The sequence below is a fragment of the Phasianus colchicus genome, chromosome 6, assembly GCF_987193195.1.
Source record: "Phasianus colchicus chromosome 6, bPhaCol1.hap1.1, whole genome shotgun sequence".
Lineage (NCBI taxonomy): Eukaryota > Metazoa > Chordata > Aves > Galliformes > Phasianidae > Phasianus > Phasianus colchicus.
In genome coordinates this window covers 47,294,685-47,311,788 of record NC_143441.1, presented here as the reverse complement: position 1 = coordinate 47,311,788, position 17,104 = coordinate 47,294,685, and the positions used below count along the sequence as shown (strand labels likewise).

General features: G+C 40.1%; 1 protein-coding gene across 4 annotated transcripts; it reads left to right on the top strand.

Annotated features, from left to right (window-relative positions):
* The first annotated feature begins 24 nt into the window (after positions 1–24).
* On the top strand, positions 25–16,298 carry NUB1 (negative regulator of ubiquitin like proteins 1). 4 transcript variants are annotated; one of them, XM_031607908.2, is made up of 16 exons: positions 30–258; positions 638–698; positions 3,284–3,401; positions 3,488–3,649; positions 5,537–5,595; positions 6,159–6,229; positions 7,097–7,279; positions 9,184–9,272; positions 10,609–10,715; positions 11,609–11,795; positions 12,135–12,242; positions 12,437–12,589; positions 13,309–13,455; positions 13,703–13,798; positions 14,517–14,709; positions 15,623–16,298. In XM_031607908.2, exons 3-16 carry the CDS (start codon positions 3,285–3,287, stop codon positions 15,784–15,786), a joined length of 1,836 nt encoding a protein of 611 aa, XP_031463768.1. In that variant the 5' UTR covers positions 30–258; positions 638–698; position 3,284; the 3' UTR covers positions 15,787–16,298. The 4 variants fall into 4 exon arrangements, with proteins under 4 accessions (XP_031463770.1, XP_031463768.1, XP_031463769.1 ...); XM_031607909.2 differs by having other exon boundaries at positions 574–698; XM_031607910.2 differs by lacking the exon at positions 638–698 and having other exon boundaries at positions 25–132.
* The last annotated feature ends 806 nt before the right edge of the window (positions 16,299–17,104 follow it).

The window sequence follows — 17,104 nt, the reverse complement described above, 5'->3', positions numbered from 1 at the left end:
GTCTCAGCGCAGGAATCTCCCGGAAGCCGGAAGCCGGCAGCAGCAAAGGGCGTTACAGAACCCCGCCCCGTATAGCCGCCCTCCCTGAGGGGAGCGGTGCGCTTCGCTCCTCCTACGGGCCGCTGCCAGTGGGTGAGCCGCCGCCCTGCTTCCCCTCAGAGCGGGCTCTGGGTCCGCGGTGGGCTGGGACAACTGTTGGTAGGGCTCGCTGTTCCCTCAGCCTGAGCGCCGAGGCCCGCGTTCAAGCGCAGGGCTCAGGTGGGTGCCTCCCTTCAGGCTGAGGTACCGTGCGGCCTCCCCGGGCCTCGCCCTTCTGCCAGTGTGGTGCTTTGGAGGCACCCAGCAGTGACAGCGCTGGGAATTGCCCCCTGCGGCACAGGGCTGCGTGGCCGGGGGTGTCGGTGCTGTCGGGGCAGGGGTGGGCCGGGTGTGTGCTGAGGGTGGCCCAGGGCTGCTGCTAGGTGCCCGTCCTGGTGCATAGCTTTTCTGCCGCCCATGGAGCCGTGAGTGAGCATTAAATCGTTGCTGTAGGGAGCCTTGCTTATGTCTTTATCCAGTCTGTTTTATTACTAGGCTGCTCAGAATCCTTCCCTCAACGATTTGGTTTTCAAACCTGTGTTTGTTTTTTGGATCCCAGCTGGTTCAGATGGTGACGATTGTGTGGCAAAAGCTCAGCCTGGTGTTCAGAACAGCCCTTGGTAAATCCCCATCGGTTGTTTTGAGTTTTGGGAGAGCCCCTTCAAGCTCAGTGAAAATGAAACCATCTCAGGGATGCTTGTGGGAACGTCATTCATAAGTTCTTGTTAAGGATTTTCTTGCCGTTTACTTAAGGTGAAATGGTAATTCATTATGAATGTCAAAGTTTTTTAACATACAAAACTATAGCTGTGTTATTATTTGTGAAAAGGAAAACATTCTTTTTGTGGAGGCTTGGTAAGGGTAAGTTTAACTGAAGATGTCAGTGTTGCTTCCTGGTTCTATAGATGAGCAGATTGACAAAACTGTGAAGTACCAATCTGATAAAAAGGTGAACGACCAGCTTCCAAATGTCACCTGTATAATTTGTAGACTTAAAGTGTCTGGATGCCTTGAAGTAAAGGATATTCTTTTGTTTCTGAAGTTAACATTAAGTGCAACTATAGTGGTGGGTTGGTTGTTCAGCATACCCTAAAAATTGCAAAAAAAAAAAAAAAAAAAAAAAGACTGTATTTCAGTCTGGAGGGTGACCTCATTGCAGCCTTTCAGTACCTAAAGGGAGCCTACAAACAGGAGGAGAGTCAGCTCTTTACAAGGATAGATAACAGCAGGACAAGGCGAAATGGTTTGAAGTTGAGGGAGGGGAGATTTAGGTTGGTTATCAGGAGGAAGTTCTTTACTGTGAGAGTGGTGGGGTGCTGGAACAGGCTGCCCAGAGATATTGAGGATGCCCTGTTCCTGGAGGTGTTCAAGGCCAGGTTGGATGGGGTCCTGGGCAGTCTGTGCTAGTATTAAATATGGACATTGGCAGCCCTGCATGGGGAGGGTTGGAGCTTCACAATCCTAGAGGTCACTTCCAACCCGGGTCATTCTGTGATATGGGATTTGTGTGATGTGTTTTGGGGAAAAAAAAAAAAAAAAAAAAAAAAGGGAAAACTGCACTTTAATACTATCTTTTGGAAACTGGATATGTTTGTTCCTTTCTGCTTGCAAATGCCATCTTTTGTTTTGGCCCTGAAATAATAACAACATCTCAGTAAGAAGAAGAGTGTGTTGTTTTCTTGCCTGATTTGATCAGACACTGTACAAACTACAGGAGACAAAACGGAAGGGTTTTTGAAGCACCTGCTGCTCAGTTACTTGTCCTGGCCTTTCACTAGAAGAGTCTTTGTAGCATTCAAAGATTCTTTGTATCTCACCAAAACTGCAGTTGAGATAAGGTTAACTGGTGTTTAACTGACCGTTTTTTTACCTACGTTTTTTTGCTATTAGGTGTGCCCTTCTGAACAAGGAGCAGGCTTTGAATCTGCACACAAGGGCAATGACCTCTGATTCTTCTCTTTTTTGCCCCATTTTCTTGAGAGGTCTGTGCTGATAAACAAGAAAAAGAAAAAATGATTCCACTCTTAAAGAAAAGTGACAGTTTAATCAATTTTCAGTGCCCACAACTTAAATGTCTTTCTATATAAATTAAAAGACATCTCCCATATGATTCCTGGTGTACAAGAGCCAAGTCATAAATAAATAGATTTTCTTTGTGTTGTTTTTTTTTCTTCAAGATCACTTAATCTTCCTTTCCTTATCCTCTCTCTGCCTTCTCTATTCCTTGTTATAGAATCATAGAGGTTGGAAAAGGCCTCTAAGATCATTCAGTCCAATCAACCACATATCACCAATGTTTTACACCAAACCACATCCCTCAGTACGACATCTAAACATTTCTTGAACACTGTTTTTTTTTAATGGATTTTTTTTCAGGGAAATGCTGATTTACTCAGAGGTAACTGGTTGTTCTCAACTGAATGTGAGTAACTTGTGGTGATGAGTTCAGCCTAAATTGTCACCTGTGAGCCAGGGTGCTGCTCTGTTCAGCACACTGCCAACTTTTCCCTAGTGATGGGTGCTTCGTTGCCTGCTGCAGATTTACAGTGCACATCACATATAATCTCAGTCTCTGTACTTTATGTTACTTGTGTTCTTTGTGCAGTGGGAGTGGGAAGAGTGTATTGTGGACTATGAAAAGTGACAAGCTGCTATTTCATCACTGTGATAGCAGGATTTTACAGTACCATTTCATGATGGTATTAAATGTGGCTTCTTGCCAAATGATTGAGATCTGAGAAGGGAGGCATGATTTCATTTGCTGGAGCGATGAGGACGTTGTGTTATGGTCTTCTCACGGGGAAGTTTGTGGTACTGAGATGTTTGTTCTTGACATCTCTTTTCTGTCTTCCAAAAGAGAGTCATAATTTGTGTTCAACCAGTGGCTGGTGGAGAAAAGCAGTGCAAGCAGGGAAGCAGAAAGGCAGAGGCATAGCACAGGCACGTTTTGCAGAGGGATTGGAATGAGCAGCACTTTCCAGGGCAGGAAAGAATAGTTTTCTCATGGATTTTGAAGAATCAATGTGTTCTGCAATTCTAGCTTATATGAGAGGTTAGAGATTTCCTGTCACAAAATACCAAAGCAGGGGGCTCCTTGAGTTATCCATGTTCCAATTTTTGGTAACTTTGTTGTTAGGTTCCCTTCCCCACCAAAATGCATTTCATACTAAATGGTATTTTTTGCTTGTTTGCTTTTCTTTAAAAGAATGGCACAAAAGAAGTATTTGATAGCAAAGCTGACGAGTTGCTTAAGAGAAGATAAAATTCAGCTGTGGAAACCACCATATACAAATGATAAAAAAGAAGCTGGTGAAGAGATGAAGGTAAATATTCCATCTGAGCTGATGTCATGTATCCTCCAGTCGTATTACTGGTGCATTTTGCTAGATTTTTCTTGCTGTTTTCTTAGGAGCTTGTCCAAAAATATTCATCCAAGCTGAAAATCAGTGAGAATGATGCAGAGAATATGCTGGAAGAAATACGGTGTAAAGCAATTGAGCGTGGAACAGGAAATGAAAATTATAAAGTGACTGGGATTGCAAGACTTGATATACATCTGCCTCGGAGAAAAGTAAGTGATGTTGAAGAAAAGTTGGGATAAGTAACTTTACTTTATGGCCTTTTGAGCTCTAGTTATACATCTAATGCAGACGTGTTCTTTCTCAACTTCTTTGGGTGTTTTGCATGATGAATCTGTGTTTGGTATTAAAAAAAAGTAATAATGCTGGGGGTGGGGAGGGAGAAGTTATGTAGATATAGTTTTAGTTTTTCAGATATATGGGAATATCATGAAGAAGGGATGTAGTGTTGGGTGACTAGTAATTGTCTTCCTCTTAGGATTTAATGAGAAATGATCTTTCAATTAAGAAAAGTAAATTAGATTTGAGTGTCTGTCTGTTTCAATTTGATTTCTTCTGACTTAACTGTTCATGTTAGCAATAAAGAGCAGATATTTTTTTCAGTTATAAAATACCTAAAGTTGCATTAGCAAATGAATATCACTTTATTACCACAGCTCTTGTTTAAATGACAGCTTTAATTTTTTAAGAAGTCCCCTATCTTTTTAATTGCAGTGACCAAATTGAATGCTCTGTCATTAAGTAGTGTATGGCTAACAATATAAAATAGTCCTTCTTTAGCTTTTAACCATGGCATGTGGCATGCTCTTACAGTGATTTATACTGTAACTGTTCTAGCCCAGGCAGCTAACTAAACCTCCAGTGTTTGAACTTGGAAAGGTATCATTTTCTATTATGATGGTACTCATCTATTCTAAGTGAGGTTCCAAACAATTTGCCCCTTAAAGCCAGGCTTCAGTCTTTAGTTTCCTGCATAAAACATACCACAGTAATGAAATTGGTGTCACTCTAATTGTTATGCTGGATTCTGGGACTGCATCTACCCTGTTCAGCTAAACTTCAGTCAGCTAAAGCCCACTAGTTGTTCCATAGTCACACTTGTTAGCATCCTCTCTGATGCAGCTCTGCCCAGGCCATTGAGGTCTGCTGTTCTGCCAAGCAATGGTGAGGCACAAGGTGAGGGACTAATCTCCATCAGTGCTTTGGATACAGCTGTACTGTTTTGAAGGCTGAGAGGATTCAGCTCTATGGATGTGAACTTTACAGGACAGAGAACAGCTCTTGGTTAAGTTCTTACTAGTACAGACAAAGCTAGTCTCTGACAAACACAATTGCCATCTCCAGTCACTTTCTAGTTTTGGTTCTGCTGAGTGGGAGCAGCATCTTCCCCAGAGCTGTGTATCTTGATCTGCTCAGATAACAGTAGAACTTCTTTGCTTAGGGGCACTTAAAGGTTGCATTCATCTTTTCAGCAACATCAGTGAGTGGTGACTCTGGAAAAGGGCAATATTTTTCTGCTGAAGAAGGTGATCTTCAGAGATAACCCGTGCTTCAGAAGTTTCTTTTTCCACTGAATACTTGAAAAAACACAATCATAATTGTTCTCTCTCCTGTAGTGAAAATTAATTAGCAGGGAATGTGACAGGCTAAAGGCAGTGGTTGTTAAGTATTTGCCATGCAGTTAAAACAAACAAATAGTCTGCTAATTCCTTTTTGCTATGCTGCTGGGCATGAGGGAATTAATTCATTTAAAATCCCAGTTTATCTAATCTGGGACCAGACACACTAATAGGAATTAATCATAACTTCACCAGTCACAGGTGAGCGGTGTAATTACAGAGCAGAGTTAAGATTGGGAGCACATAATTAAATTAGTTTAAATTGTTTGGGTCTGAATTTGGATTTATCTAACTTGTGCAGTAGTAATGCTTATTTTTAGCAGTGCATAGCAAGTAGAATGTTCCCTGCCTGGAGATTAATAGTATGTATGCCAAATGGTAACCCTGTTAACGTGATTATTATTTGAAAAAGAAATTGTCCAAAGTACTGTGATACATTCTTTTCCTCTTCCATTCCCCCATCCAACATAATTACTGCAGAGCAGAAAAGTCCCACTGGAAACTAGCCTGTTCATCACTGGCAAGGAGCTCAGATCACAGTAAGTGTAATCACCTTTGGTTCTTGTCTTAGTACTGTATGACAGTGTGCTACTTCACAAAAATACAGACGGTGCACTAGTGTTGGGTTATCTTAAGTTTTTCTCAATGTTTGGTATGTCTGAGTTGGCTGTACAGCATTCCTGGATAGGGCAGTTCTTCATTTAAAAAAGTGGTAGCTTAATACAGAAAAAAGGAAAGTTAGTAGTGGAAATGACTCCTTTGTAAATCATCAGTAAGTACCAGAGAAGGCAGCAGTGATCAACACTGTTTGTAGTGAGGCAGGTCCTCTAAATAGTGAACCAACTTCTCTTTTGTGTTTTTTTTAACCCAGCTAAAATCAGATTCTTTTCTGCCTGCTTTGCTTTTCCCTTTCTGTATCCCATCTTTTTCCTGTATGGCATAGAAAGCTTTCTGATGATGTTATTTTGACTTTTAGCAGCCTTTCATAGCCAAAGGTTAAGCCATTATGAACATAATTTTTTCAAGTTTCATCACTATTCTATTAGAAATGCTGTTTGTCCTTGTAAATTTATATTCATAAATGCAATGATTTATTTCACAGGATAGCACAGGAGCATGCATTACAAGAAAATGCTATCAAAATAATCATAAATAAGAAGCAGCTTGACCTGGGTATGTATCTCTAGTCAAGTAAAGTGTCTCAAGTTGAGTATACTTCTGTGTTTGTTTTTCAGTTTATTGCTTCTCAGAAGCAAATTTGTTTGCAATTTTGTTAACGTGGAAAATCTCCAACGAATTGCAGTTGTATTTACCAGTCTCTGCTCTAAGGTAATGGTAATAAATAGGAATGATCAAAGTACTCAGAACTATTGATTATAGGAATCCCTTAATAAATGTTGAAAATCTATTTTCAGAAGCATTGAATAGATGTTTAAGAAAAACAAATTTCCCTAATCCATATTATATAGCTGCACATTCAGAAGTTTGTTTGTAATGTGTTACACATGGTAATTCCCACAGTGTGTTTGAAACACTGAAAAACTACTACTCTTTTTATTGATTACCTGAGCAGCTGACATATTTGTTCCCTTGAAAGAAGTCAGAACTAGTTACAGCCATGAAATTGATAATAAGAAGTTGGATTTAATTTCCATTTCCTCTGACTGGTATTGTTGTGATGTGTGATTCTGGACGCCTTTTTTAACCCCACGTTATTCTAGTTCTTGCCTGGAGATCAATTAATTGAAATAGAAACACTTGTAATTCTTGAATGCTTTGGGGGAAAAAAATATACCAGTCATTTTAAAAACATTTCTTAAATGCAAATGTGCTTCTGATTTGGGTTTCTGTGGAGGATGTCAGTAATTCACAGTGATCATGACTGAATACTTGGATCTGTTACTGACTGTAGTTCACCAGTGTAATGTGAGCAAGGTGAAGGGCTGTTGAGGTTGTTTTTTTTCCAGTAGCACTACAATGTAAAATGGTTTCTTCACAAATAAAGTATGAGAAATGTGATCCTAATACTGTATTTTGCAGGAAAAACCCTTGAAGATCAAGGTGTAACACACAATGCAAAAGTGATGGTACTTCAACTGGAACAGAGTGATGAGGAAACTAAAAGAAAAGTTCAAGAAGAAGAACTTCAACGCAAGAAAGAAAAAGACATCAGTGAGAAGATGCAAAGAACTAAGAAGGGTTTGGAAATCCTAGCAGAGAGAGGTAAGGCAGGGTTGGTGTGGGAGTGGAGAGCTGGGCATCTTGCAGATCATCTCTGTAGCATTTCAGCATGGAAAAGTGCCTGTACTGTCACTTCAGTTTATACCCTTGTAGTTTTCTGCCAACTTGAAAACTGGGTTGATTAAAACTTCCTCTTCTAATTATTACACAGGTGGAATGCTAGAAAATATTTTACACTTGCTGAAGGATATAATATTAATCAATTATTATGTAATTGGCACTTGACAGTTAGGGGACTGGCAACTCTGAGAGCAGGCTTTAAATTTATTGTTCACATAAGCACAGTGGAATAATGTATGATAAGTCTTACACATTTTTTTTTGTAGTTTACCTCAGATATGACTACGTGTAACCATGGTTACATCGTGCAGAACAGCACACTTGTCATTGTGATCTATAATGTGGCTGTTCTTTTCTCATTGTGTTTGATGTCAACTGCTAGCAACTGCAGATTAAGTCAAAGGGATATGGTCAATTTAACAGTAATAATTTCTCAAAATGAGATTAAGTGTGTCTGTGAATTGCGCTGCCAGATGATGAACTTAAATCATTTCTCTATTTTATTGTTTCAAAAATCCACAAACAAGAAACTGAAATTGAGTATGTAATGAATTCCTGCCAAATGCATAAAAAGTATGTGAACAAAGCTGCTTTTAGCCTACTGTTATACCAGATTTTGAACAAATAAAGGAAGTGAGTCTTTTTATTGACTTAAGGGGTAATTTAGACCCCAGCCTTTGAATCCTGTATAGGGCCTTCTTAAGATATTTACTACTAGCTGTCCTTTATAGCAAAATGCCGGAGTATGACACAGTCTTTATATTGTGTCCTCAAAGGCTCAAGGCTCTGTGTGAAGCAATGTGAAATACAAAAAGAATCTACCAAACCTTTTGTTTCATCTGAGGAAAATTGCAGGGCAGACGCTTTTAACCTCTGTGAACTCCTTCCTAATTGTCTTTTGTTTGTAAGAAAAGCATCCTTTTTCATTTTAAATCAAATTAAAGTGAAAACAAAAAAATAATAGAACAGTCATAAACTTTAAAGACATTGGGAAAGGATAGAATCATAGAGTCACTGAGATTGGAAAAGACTTCCAAGGTCATCTTGTCCAACCATCGCTTATCACCCATATTTCCTCATTAACCATTTTTTTTGAGCACCTCCAGGGATGGTGATTCCACCACCTCCTTGGGCAGCTTCTTCTAGTGCCTGACCACTCTCTTGAAGAAATTTTTCTTGATGTCCAGCCTGAATCTCCTCTGGAGATTAAAAAAAAAAAAAGGGCTCTAAAATGCTTCATGCTTGGCCAGCTAAGGCTGTTGGTGGTAGGTCTGTCTAAAAACAGACTTCATATAATAGAATCATACAATGGCTTAGAATAGAAGGGACCTTGAAGGTCATCCAGTTCCAGCCCCTGCCATGGACAGGGCTACTGGGGCCTCATCCAACCTGGCTTTGAGCAACTCCAGGGGTGGGGTATCTGCAGCATCCCTGGGCAGCAGTGCCAGTGCATCCCTACTCTCTGAGTAAAGAATTTCTTCCTATCATCTAAGCTAAATTTCCCCTTTCAGTTTAAAGCCATTCCCCCTTGTTCTATCGCTATCAGACCATGTAAAAAGTTGGTCCCCTTCCTGTTTGTAAGCTCTCGACAAGTACTGGGAGGCTGCAGTGAGATCTCTCCAGAGCTTTCTCTTCTCCAGGCTGAACGAGCCCAACCCCCTCAGCCTTTCTTCGTGGGAGAGGTGCTCCAGCCCTCTTTGTAATTCATGTTTTTGTTTGCATTTTTTTGTTTAACTATGTACTTAATGACATAATCTTATGGCAACAGTGGTATTCTTTTAGGAGGTGGTACTTACAACTAAGACTTGCTTTTTCTTATGTTTCAGAGGAGTACTTGGATGCAGATACTACTCCATATCTAGATATAGCTAATCAGACTGGGAGGTCAATTGAGATTCCTCCTCAAGCCAAAAAAGTAGGTAAAATTTATCTTACATTTCAAATATAGTATTGAAATACAGTTGGGCTTTCTGGGGATGTACACTGGGTCAGCTAGATATTTGCTTAATAAAAATAATTTTGAAATGAAAATGAAGTAGAACTCTGCAATTGGAGATACTTTAGCCATCTGAAGAGAGCCTCCTAACTGCTGATCTAATCGCAGGTTTTATCTTGCATACCCTCCTGTGTTGTCAGTCTTCTTTTTTTTTTTGGTTTGTTTTTAAGATGGGTTTTAACTTTGTTTCTTAGCACCTCTTCTGAATTTTGATTGCCATAGGGCCACATGAAAGGAACTTGTTCATTAGGCTCAGTCAACTTCAGCTGGAAGCAAAATGAGTCTCACAAAGTCAGACTTCTAAAAATTAGTTTTGAGGTCTTCTGCTCTGTGACCCCTCTCAGATTTAAACTTGTTCACTGTTCAAACCCCACATTCTCAACTGAAAGTCTTTGGCCAGGTGCATGCAGTCATTACAGTAGGAGTGACACACCTGATGTTGGCTGCTGAAGCAGAAGAATGGCAGTAACACTGTCTTTTAAGATGTTGGATTTTTTGAAGTAAGAAATGTTTACAAATGTAACAAAAGAAAAATGGAAAAAAAACATACAGGGCAGGGAGAATGACAACAAGCAGACCCCAACATATGTTAACTGCTGCTGAGGCATACTGAGTTTTCTGACTCATCTGGAGTCTCTGGATGATTGGAAAAAAATAGCCGTCCATTCTTACAATGCATGTTGTTCTGAAGAGGTGCTGAAGAGCTCACCCTAAAAGTTAAAGCATCAGATGTATGGAACTTGGGTGAGAAGAACTACTGCAGGTTGTGTCTGTCAAGAAATATCATTGAAATTGTCATCCTGCAGAAACTAGAGAGTTTTCCTGCCACGTTCAAGATATAATTATCAGTTCTGAGGTTTTATAGGAAGTGAATCACCAGAGTTATACAAGATAGTTCTAGTAGTAAAGCAAAATAAGCTTGGTACTGTTAGAATGTGTGGGACTTGCAAATTGCTTAGCTTGTTATCGCTTGTTACTGAGAATCTATCTGTGGTTTTAGTTTTAAAATAAATTTGGTGCTTCACTTCATGTGTCAGTAGCATTTGTTGCCTTTTTTTTTTTTTGACAATATATTAATATTATTAAATGGGATAAAAATATCAAGCAGTGTGAAATAATGACTCTTACTGAACTAATACAATGGTATTTTTCTAGGAAGAACAAGGAGTCTAATGGATTAGCTACATAATTATTTTTAGTTATAAAAGAGAGCTGAGAGGAGTACAGAAATGACTTGGTACATTTTTTTTTCTAGGCACTTGTGCTGGCAATGGGTTATCATGAAAAGGGCAGAGCATTAATGAAAAAGAAGGAATATGAAATAGCTCTGCCATATTTGTTGGATGCTGATAAACACTTCTGGTAAGAACCTTTTGAAGTATTTATAACTGGCTTTCCGGTACTGTCAGCCAAATATAGGAACACCATCAGCCCTGGCTATGTGTATAAATCAGGGCCTCTTTTGCCCAGGATTACTTCTCACCCTCTCTGCAGTTTGGAAATAGCAGAAGAAGCCTCTGACTTATGGTGACAGGTGGCTTCGTGTAGAACAGCTGAAAAGATACAGCCACTGGGCCATTTAGTCTGTCATATTAATGTAAACAGAAACTGTCATTATTAATGTATGAGGCTATAAATTGCTGTGGCTTGAGAGGCAGATGCACGTACTCTTTTGCAATCACTCCTGTGAGGAATAATTTCCTGAAAAAGATGGAGCAGAACACAGAGGTCAGTAACCATATCGGGGTTTCTGCTGGTAATCTAATTTGCTGTCAGCAGTCAGAACCCTAAGTTGCTAATTTTGAGAACCCCTCCCTCCCCACAGTAATGTCCCCTTCTGCTTCTCATCTGCACTCATAAAGAAGGAGACTCACACAGATCCCAGTGAAGGAGATGATTGATCCCTGTGATCTTAAAGGTTATAGAGTGTTTAATTCTACCCTGCTTTTAAATGGATGCTGTCTTAAATAGTAAAAAAAAAAAAAAAAAAAAAAAGAATTGTGGCTATCATAACTTTTTGGGAAGTAGTGTTATCATCAGTGTCCTATGTATTAATGAAAGTGATGGGACATCAGTGTTTTATTAAAGTTCCACTGGCTTCAGTTAGCTACCTCAAATATGAAGCACATGCTTCCTCAATTAATTGAGTGTATATATGAGTATATGTACTCCTAGCATGTTTTTCTGTTAGTGTTAAAAGGTAAACAGCCACTCACCTTTTAAAAAAAAAAATACCAAATGTTTTATTTTCCCAGTGAGTGCAGCACAGAGCTGCTGAACACAGTTGATAACTATGCAGTACTGCAGCTGGATATAGTGTGGTGTTACTTCCGCCTGGAACAGCTGGACTGCCTGGATGATGCAGAGAAAAAGTTGACCACAGCCCACAGGTGCTTCCAGAGGTGCTATGGGGAGAACCATGAAAGACTTATTGATATCAAGGTATGCTGATTTTATTCAACTAGGGTGGCTTCGTTTTTTTTTTTCTTGCATCGATTCACTTACTGTTCAAATATTCCAAGGCTCTATTCTAGAAGATTAAAGCTTTCTTGTGCTTCCCTAGCTGATTATGTTGTTGTGTCATTGTGAAAGCAATGGGCTTGACAAGGTCACAGCAAATAGTTTCTACGTGTAGATTTTGCTGTGACACTTTATTTACATACTGAGCTTTGTATTTTAGTGACTAAAGTTTCATTAAATATGTATAATGTTCTATTAATAATGAATGGATGTTCTAACATATGCTTATCCCCTTCTATCCTTTGTTCAACAATTCTTTAGGGAAGCTATGGCCGTGAGAAGGTTTTATTTCTACGGCTTTATCTTCTTCAGGGAATAGGACACTATCACAGTGGCAGAGAAAAGGAGGCTGCTGAGTACATCCAGAAGGTGAGGCACCATTAGGGAGAGCTTTCAAGTTGTTTGCACTAGGAACTTATTGAAGGAAATATGTTCCTGTGTTTGGACTACATGTTCTGCCTTCTACCTGTTCACTGCTTACTCAGGAAAATGGGGAGATTTTTTTTTTCCATTTATATGTTAGCAACAGTGTTAGTGATGTCACGTTGTTCATTTACACACAGGCATCTCATTTGTATGAAGAACTGTACATAGATCCAGAAAAAGTTTATCAACTGTCATTCCTGGGGTTTTCTGAACAGGAAGCTCGCCTTGCCCTGCGAGCGTGCCATGGGAATGTGGAGCATGCTGCCAACCTTATTACGAACAGGAGAGAGGTATGGGGCAGTAAAAGCATTAAACCAAGGATTATATTTGTTGGGGTGTCCCTAAGATCGTGTTTTGCATAACTAGTATACCATAGTGCTAAATTAAGGACTTAAATTATCGTGCTTTGACACTGTTAGTGTGACTAACAGCTTGACATCTGCTGCCACGAGTTTGAAACCACAACTTAATAGAAGTGTTTGGACTTGGAAAATTCATGAGGGGAGAAGGCTGTTTTGTGCATAAGTATAAGTAGCTGACAGTATTGGCCACACTCAAAGTGCCTGAAATTACATTTGGTAAGTAGACGTGATATTTTAGGACTTCAGACAGTGAAATGTGGATAGAAAAGTCAAATGGCTGAGAGATCTTGTTGGCTACATGCCCAGCCTTGACTGTGTGTCCTTTGCAGGTCTTGTCCACAGACCCATCTGCCAAGCTGGTTTATCACTTACTACATAGGGCCTATAATAGCTGTGATAGCATAGGATTAGATCTGCTGAGACTTCAGACAGAGACTTCAGAAGCATGGCTGCCGTGCTTGCTCATGGGAATACAAATCACTTTAGTGATCACTGTCTGGCAGTGAAATCTGTATTTAAAATAGTGAGTTCTTTTTCCTCAGGAAATCCAAGCTCAAAAGAAGTAAATCCAAGAAACCCCTTATGCACAGGGGAAGGTGGAAGCAATCCCATGCACAGTTAGCTTTGTAATGGCTATGTTCTTGCAGGAAAAGGCACAGATAAGGAGGGAAGAGAGAGCTAAAAGAAGGCAGCGACTGGAAGACATAAACACCTTGAAAAGTATGGGCTACTCAGAGCGAGCTGCTCAAGTAGCTCTTCATCATGCACAAGGAAACCTGGACCAAGCTTTTAAGGTGAGATTTTCAGGAGTAGTGCTTTTGTACAAAAAAAAAAAGTATTCTTTTAGAATTGCTTCTTCTTTTCTGCCTTCTGTATTGGTGAGTTTGTACCCTTTTTTGAACTATAATGACCAAACTTCTACTTCTTGACCCAGTGAATCAGACACTAAGATAGTTGAGGTCTTGCTTGTATGCACTTCTCCATATTGAGGCCTAATGTAACTGTATTGCTCTATTCTGATCCCTCTCCATTTTACTGTAGTTTATTCTGGACAATCCAGAGTTACTGTTGGAAAATGATGATGATGATTCTGCGGCCTCAGACCAGTTTCAGGTTTCCCAAGAAAGTATTGACCAAGTAAGTCAGATCTTTTTCTTTCTGAAGAGTTGGTAGCCTTGTTTCTGAATTACACTTTCAACCACACTAGATCTTTCTTAAGCAAAGCTGTAGAAATTGTCTTTGTCCCAAGTGCCTCATATACTGTCACATTTCCACTGTCTTGCATCTGCTCTTCACAGCGAAGTCACACTTGGGCTGAAGTGTAATTCCTGTTTACTTCCTGCCCTTCACACCAATGTGTTGTTCTGAGGGAAGTACAGGCATTCTAGTGCTCTTACTCTAGAAAAGACATCAGAGAAGAAATGTATTCAAGTATTTAAACATACTGCAGTGCACTTGGGAAAGAGTTGACATCTGTCTTTCTCATCATGGGCCATCTGAAAAGCTCTTCAGTAGCTAGTGTGGCTTGATAGTTAATGTCAGGCAGGAAAACTATATTGATAGAAAAGATAAATAATAAATGCACACTCCTGGAATGCTGGAGTGCTTTGAAGTTCCTTTTGAAAACTGAAGAGCTGGCCTGATGTTAAACAAGAGGCTCTTGATTTTGCTCAACGTTCCCATTCCTGTAATAGGTCGCTGCCCTGTTGTTAACTATTCCAGTAAACCACACTCAGTGTCCTGGAATTCCTGGTATGCGACGCTTTCCTCTGTGCAAGGGGAATGACTGTCAGATTCCTGTCAGTCACTGGTGCTGACCGAGCTTGAATTTCTGTCTTTATTTCTGCCCTTGTAGCTGATGTACATGGGATTCAGCCACGAGTCAGCAAAGCAAGCTTTAAAGGTCTTTAAAGGAAACATCCACTTAGCTTCCCAGACACTGGCTCATTATGGGGGAGTTCTGCCAGATTCACTTCAGCTATCTCCAGAGGGGTCCAGTCTGTCAGAGGAATCAACTTCATCTAAAGACTCACCCACAGAGTCTGCAAGTAAGAACTACTGCATGGAATGACTAGAGAAAGCAGGAGGCTGTTATGCTTTTTGTACAAGTTGATTTCTGCTTATTTGTTGGGAGCTTTGAGTTTGGCCTCAGATTGATTTCCTTGGGACCATAGTTACCGACAAGGGAGATGTTAGCCCCAGATGAGCTATAGCCCCTACAATCAGTCCCAGCCATATATGATCTGTAAGGGGTGTAGTGTCAGCTGTAGGCAGTACACAAGACAGTTGTAGCCCAGAAGGTAAGGGGCATCCTGGGAGAAGCTGAAAGGAGTGGCTGCTAACTTAGCCATGGCTTTAGCACACAGGCTGGAGGCCTTTGGTGTCTACATCGTATCACTGGGGAGGAACACACTGCCCTTTCTAGCCCACAGATAATTCTAGATTTTTCCATCTAAATAAATTCACTCATACCAATTAAGACTAAAACCAAATCAGCCTCTCCCTGCCTGTACTCTCAGAAATCAAGTAATACATTCTTAAGACTCTCTTGCTTCCTGGATTTAGCACTGAAGATTTTTGGCTTGTTAATACCTGATTTTTTTTTTTTTGATTGCCATGAAGTTTTATTCCAAATGTGTGATACAGAAGCTGATTTGACCACATGCCCTTTATCTTGATAGAGCTGTAACTGATACTTGCATTAGCAAAGAGGAAACTCATACTTTGTCTCATATTAGCTGTCAGAGCTCGAGCAATCCCCATTGTACAACTAAGGGCTTTCCTGCAGCTTTAAGTACAGGGAAAATTGGCCGTCCTGCAATAACTGGTAGAGCAATTTTAAATAAGAGGTAGTTTGTAGTAATTGGCTCTTGCAGAGCAGTCATGCTGGTGAAAGAGGGAAAGTACAAACTTCTTTCAGCAACGAAATCACTGCTGACTTTATTTCTTTTTTAATTGAAGGTTCTTCTAGTTCACCAACAGATGAAGACATGGAGACTGATGCAGTCAATGAAATCCTAGAGGATATTCCTGAACATGAAGAGGATTATCTGGATTTAACACTGGAGGAGGAGGAACAGATCATTCATGAGTACTTATCCTACATAGAAGTACCACAGCATTAAATCTCATTACTTTGACTTCAGTTACATGCTTTTCCCTTGACAAATTGAGTTTGGATTATAAATGCATTTATTTCTTACTAAACGCCTTGAAGTCAGTTAAGCTGTAGGTGAAACACATAATTCCTGCTTATTTATAAATCTGCTTAAAGCCTACATCTGTGGTACGCTGTAATTTATTGTCATAGCAAAAAGATAGAAACATTTATTTTCAGAAGAAAATTTAATAGAACTTAACTATATTTTTATTGTGAAAAAGTTAATTCACTTAGTATACAGACAAATAAGAATTTCTACATCACTTTAAAATATCAGCTTTGAGGCAATCTTTGTAAAGGAGAGACCTGGCTAATGAGGTTAGAGAGGTATCCACCTATGTACTTTTTTTGTTCTATCTGGAAGATTGCTGAGAGTCATTTATGTGTCTGTTGTGCATGGATTTATACTGCATTCTGCTTCTTGCTTCATGCAGGTGTTACACAGGCAATAAAGAAAGATAACCATGTGCTGCTTCATCTTTTAGTAAGCCTTCTGTCCTTTGCTCTTAAAAAGCGTTCTGGAGGAATACCTGCGTGGAAATACCTGATGTAACATCCAGCTTCCTGCAACATAAGCACTCCTCTCTGCCTGGCACGTGAGTTCCCCCAGCGTTAAGTTTTTCCGTTTGCATTCAATACCTGCAGACTCACGGTAGAGGGAGCTCAAGCCCTACCTGCTGCAGGGCCAGGGAGCAGGGATCTTCTCTGCTCGTGGCCCTGACAGGAGCTGCTCTGGGATGAGCCGTGTACGTGGTGACTGTTTCTTTTTACCCAACATTTATCGGGCAAAATAAAGGCTTGCACTTCTGCAACACTGAGAGAATACTGGAAGTAGGACTGCAAAGTGACTGCAATAATCCAGCTGATAGCTGGTAAGTCTTGTAGTGGATCTTACTCTGGCTACCTTAGCCTGGGGCATCAGAAGACAGGGAATAAGTGATAATATCATTAATGAGTTACTTGCAGTTTGTCTCATGCTTGTGTGTCAAGGCAAACGCTACAGAAACAGGGTAGTTTTGTATTTCATCCCCATCGCCCAACACATTTTTAAAGCCAGAGGTGCAAACTTAAGACTAAAAAAAGAACCAGCAACTGCTGTATCCTCCCTGTCTCTCTCCAGGAGGGCACAGAGCACTGAACCACATACAAAAACCAAAAAATACCTAGACACTAGAAACAACCAACCAAGCCAGAAGCTGTACATAGCTTTAATAAGAAGTAGGTGGGACTGCAAGGGCATTACCTTGGGGTAGCCCATGGGCATGTCTAGAAGGCAGCAGCTC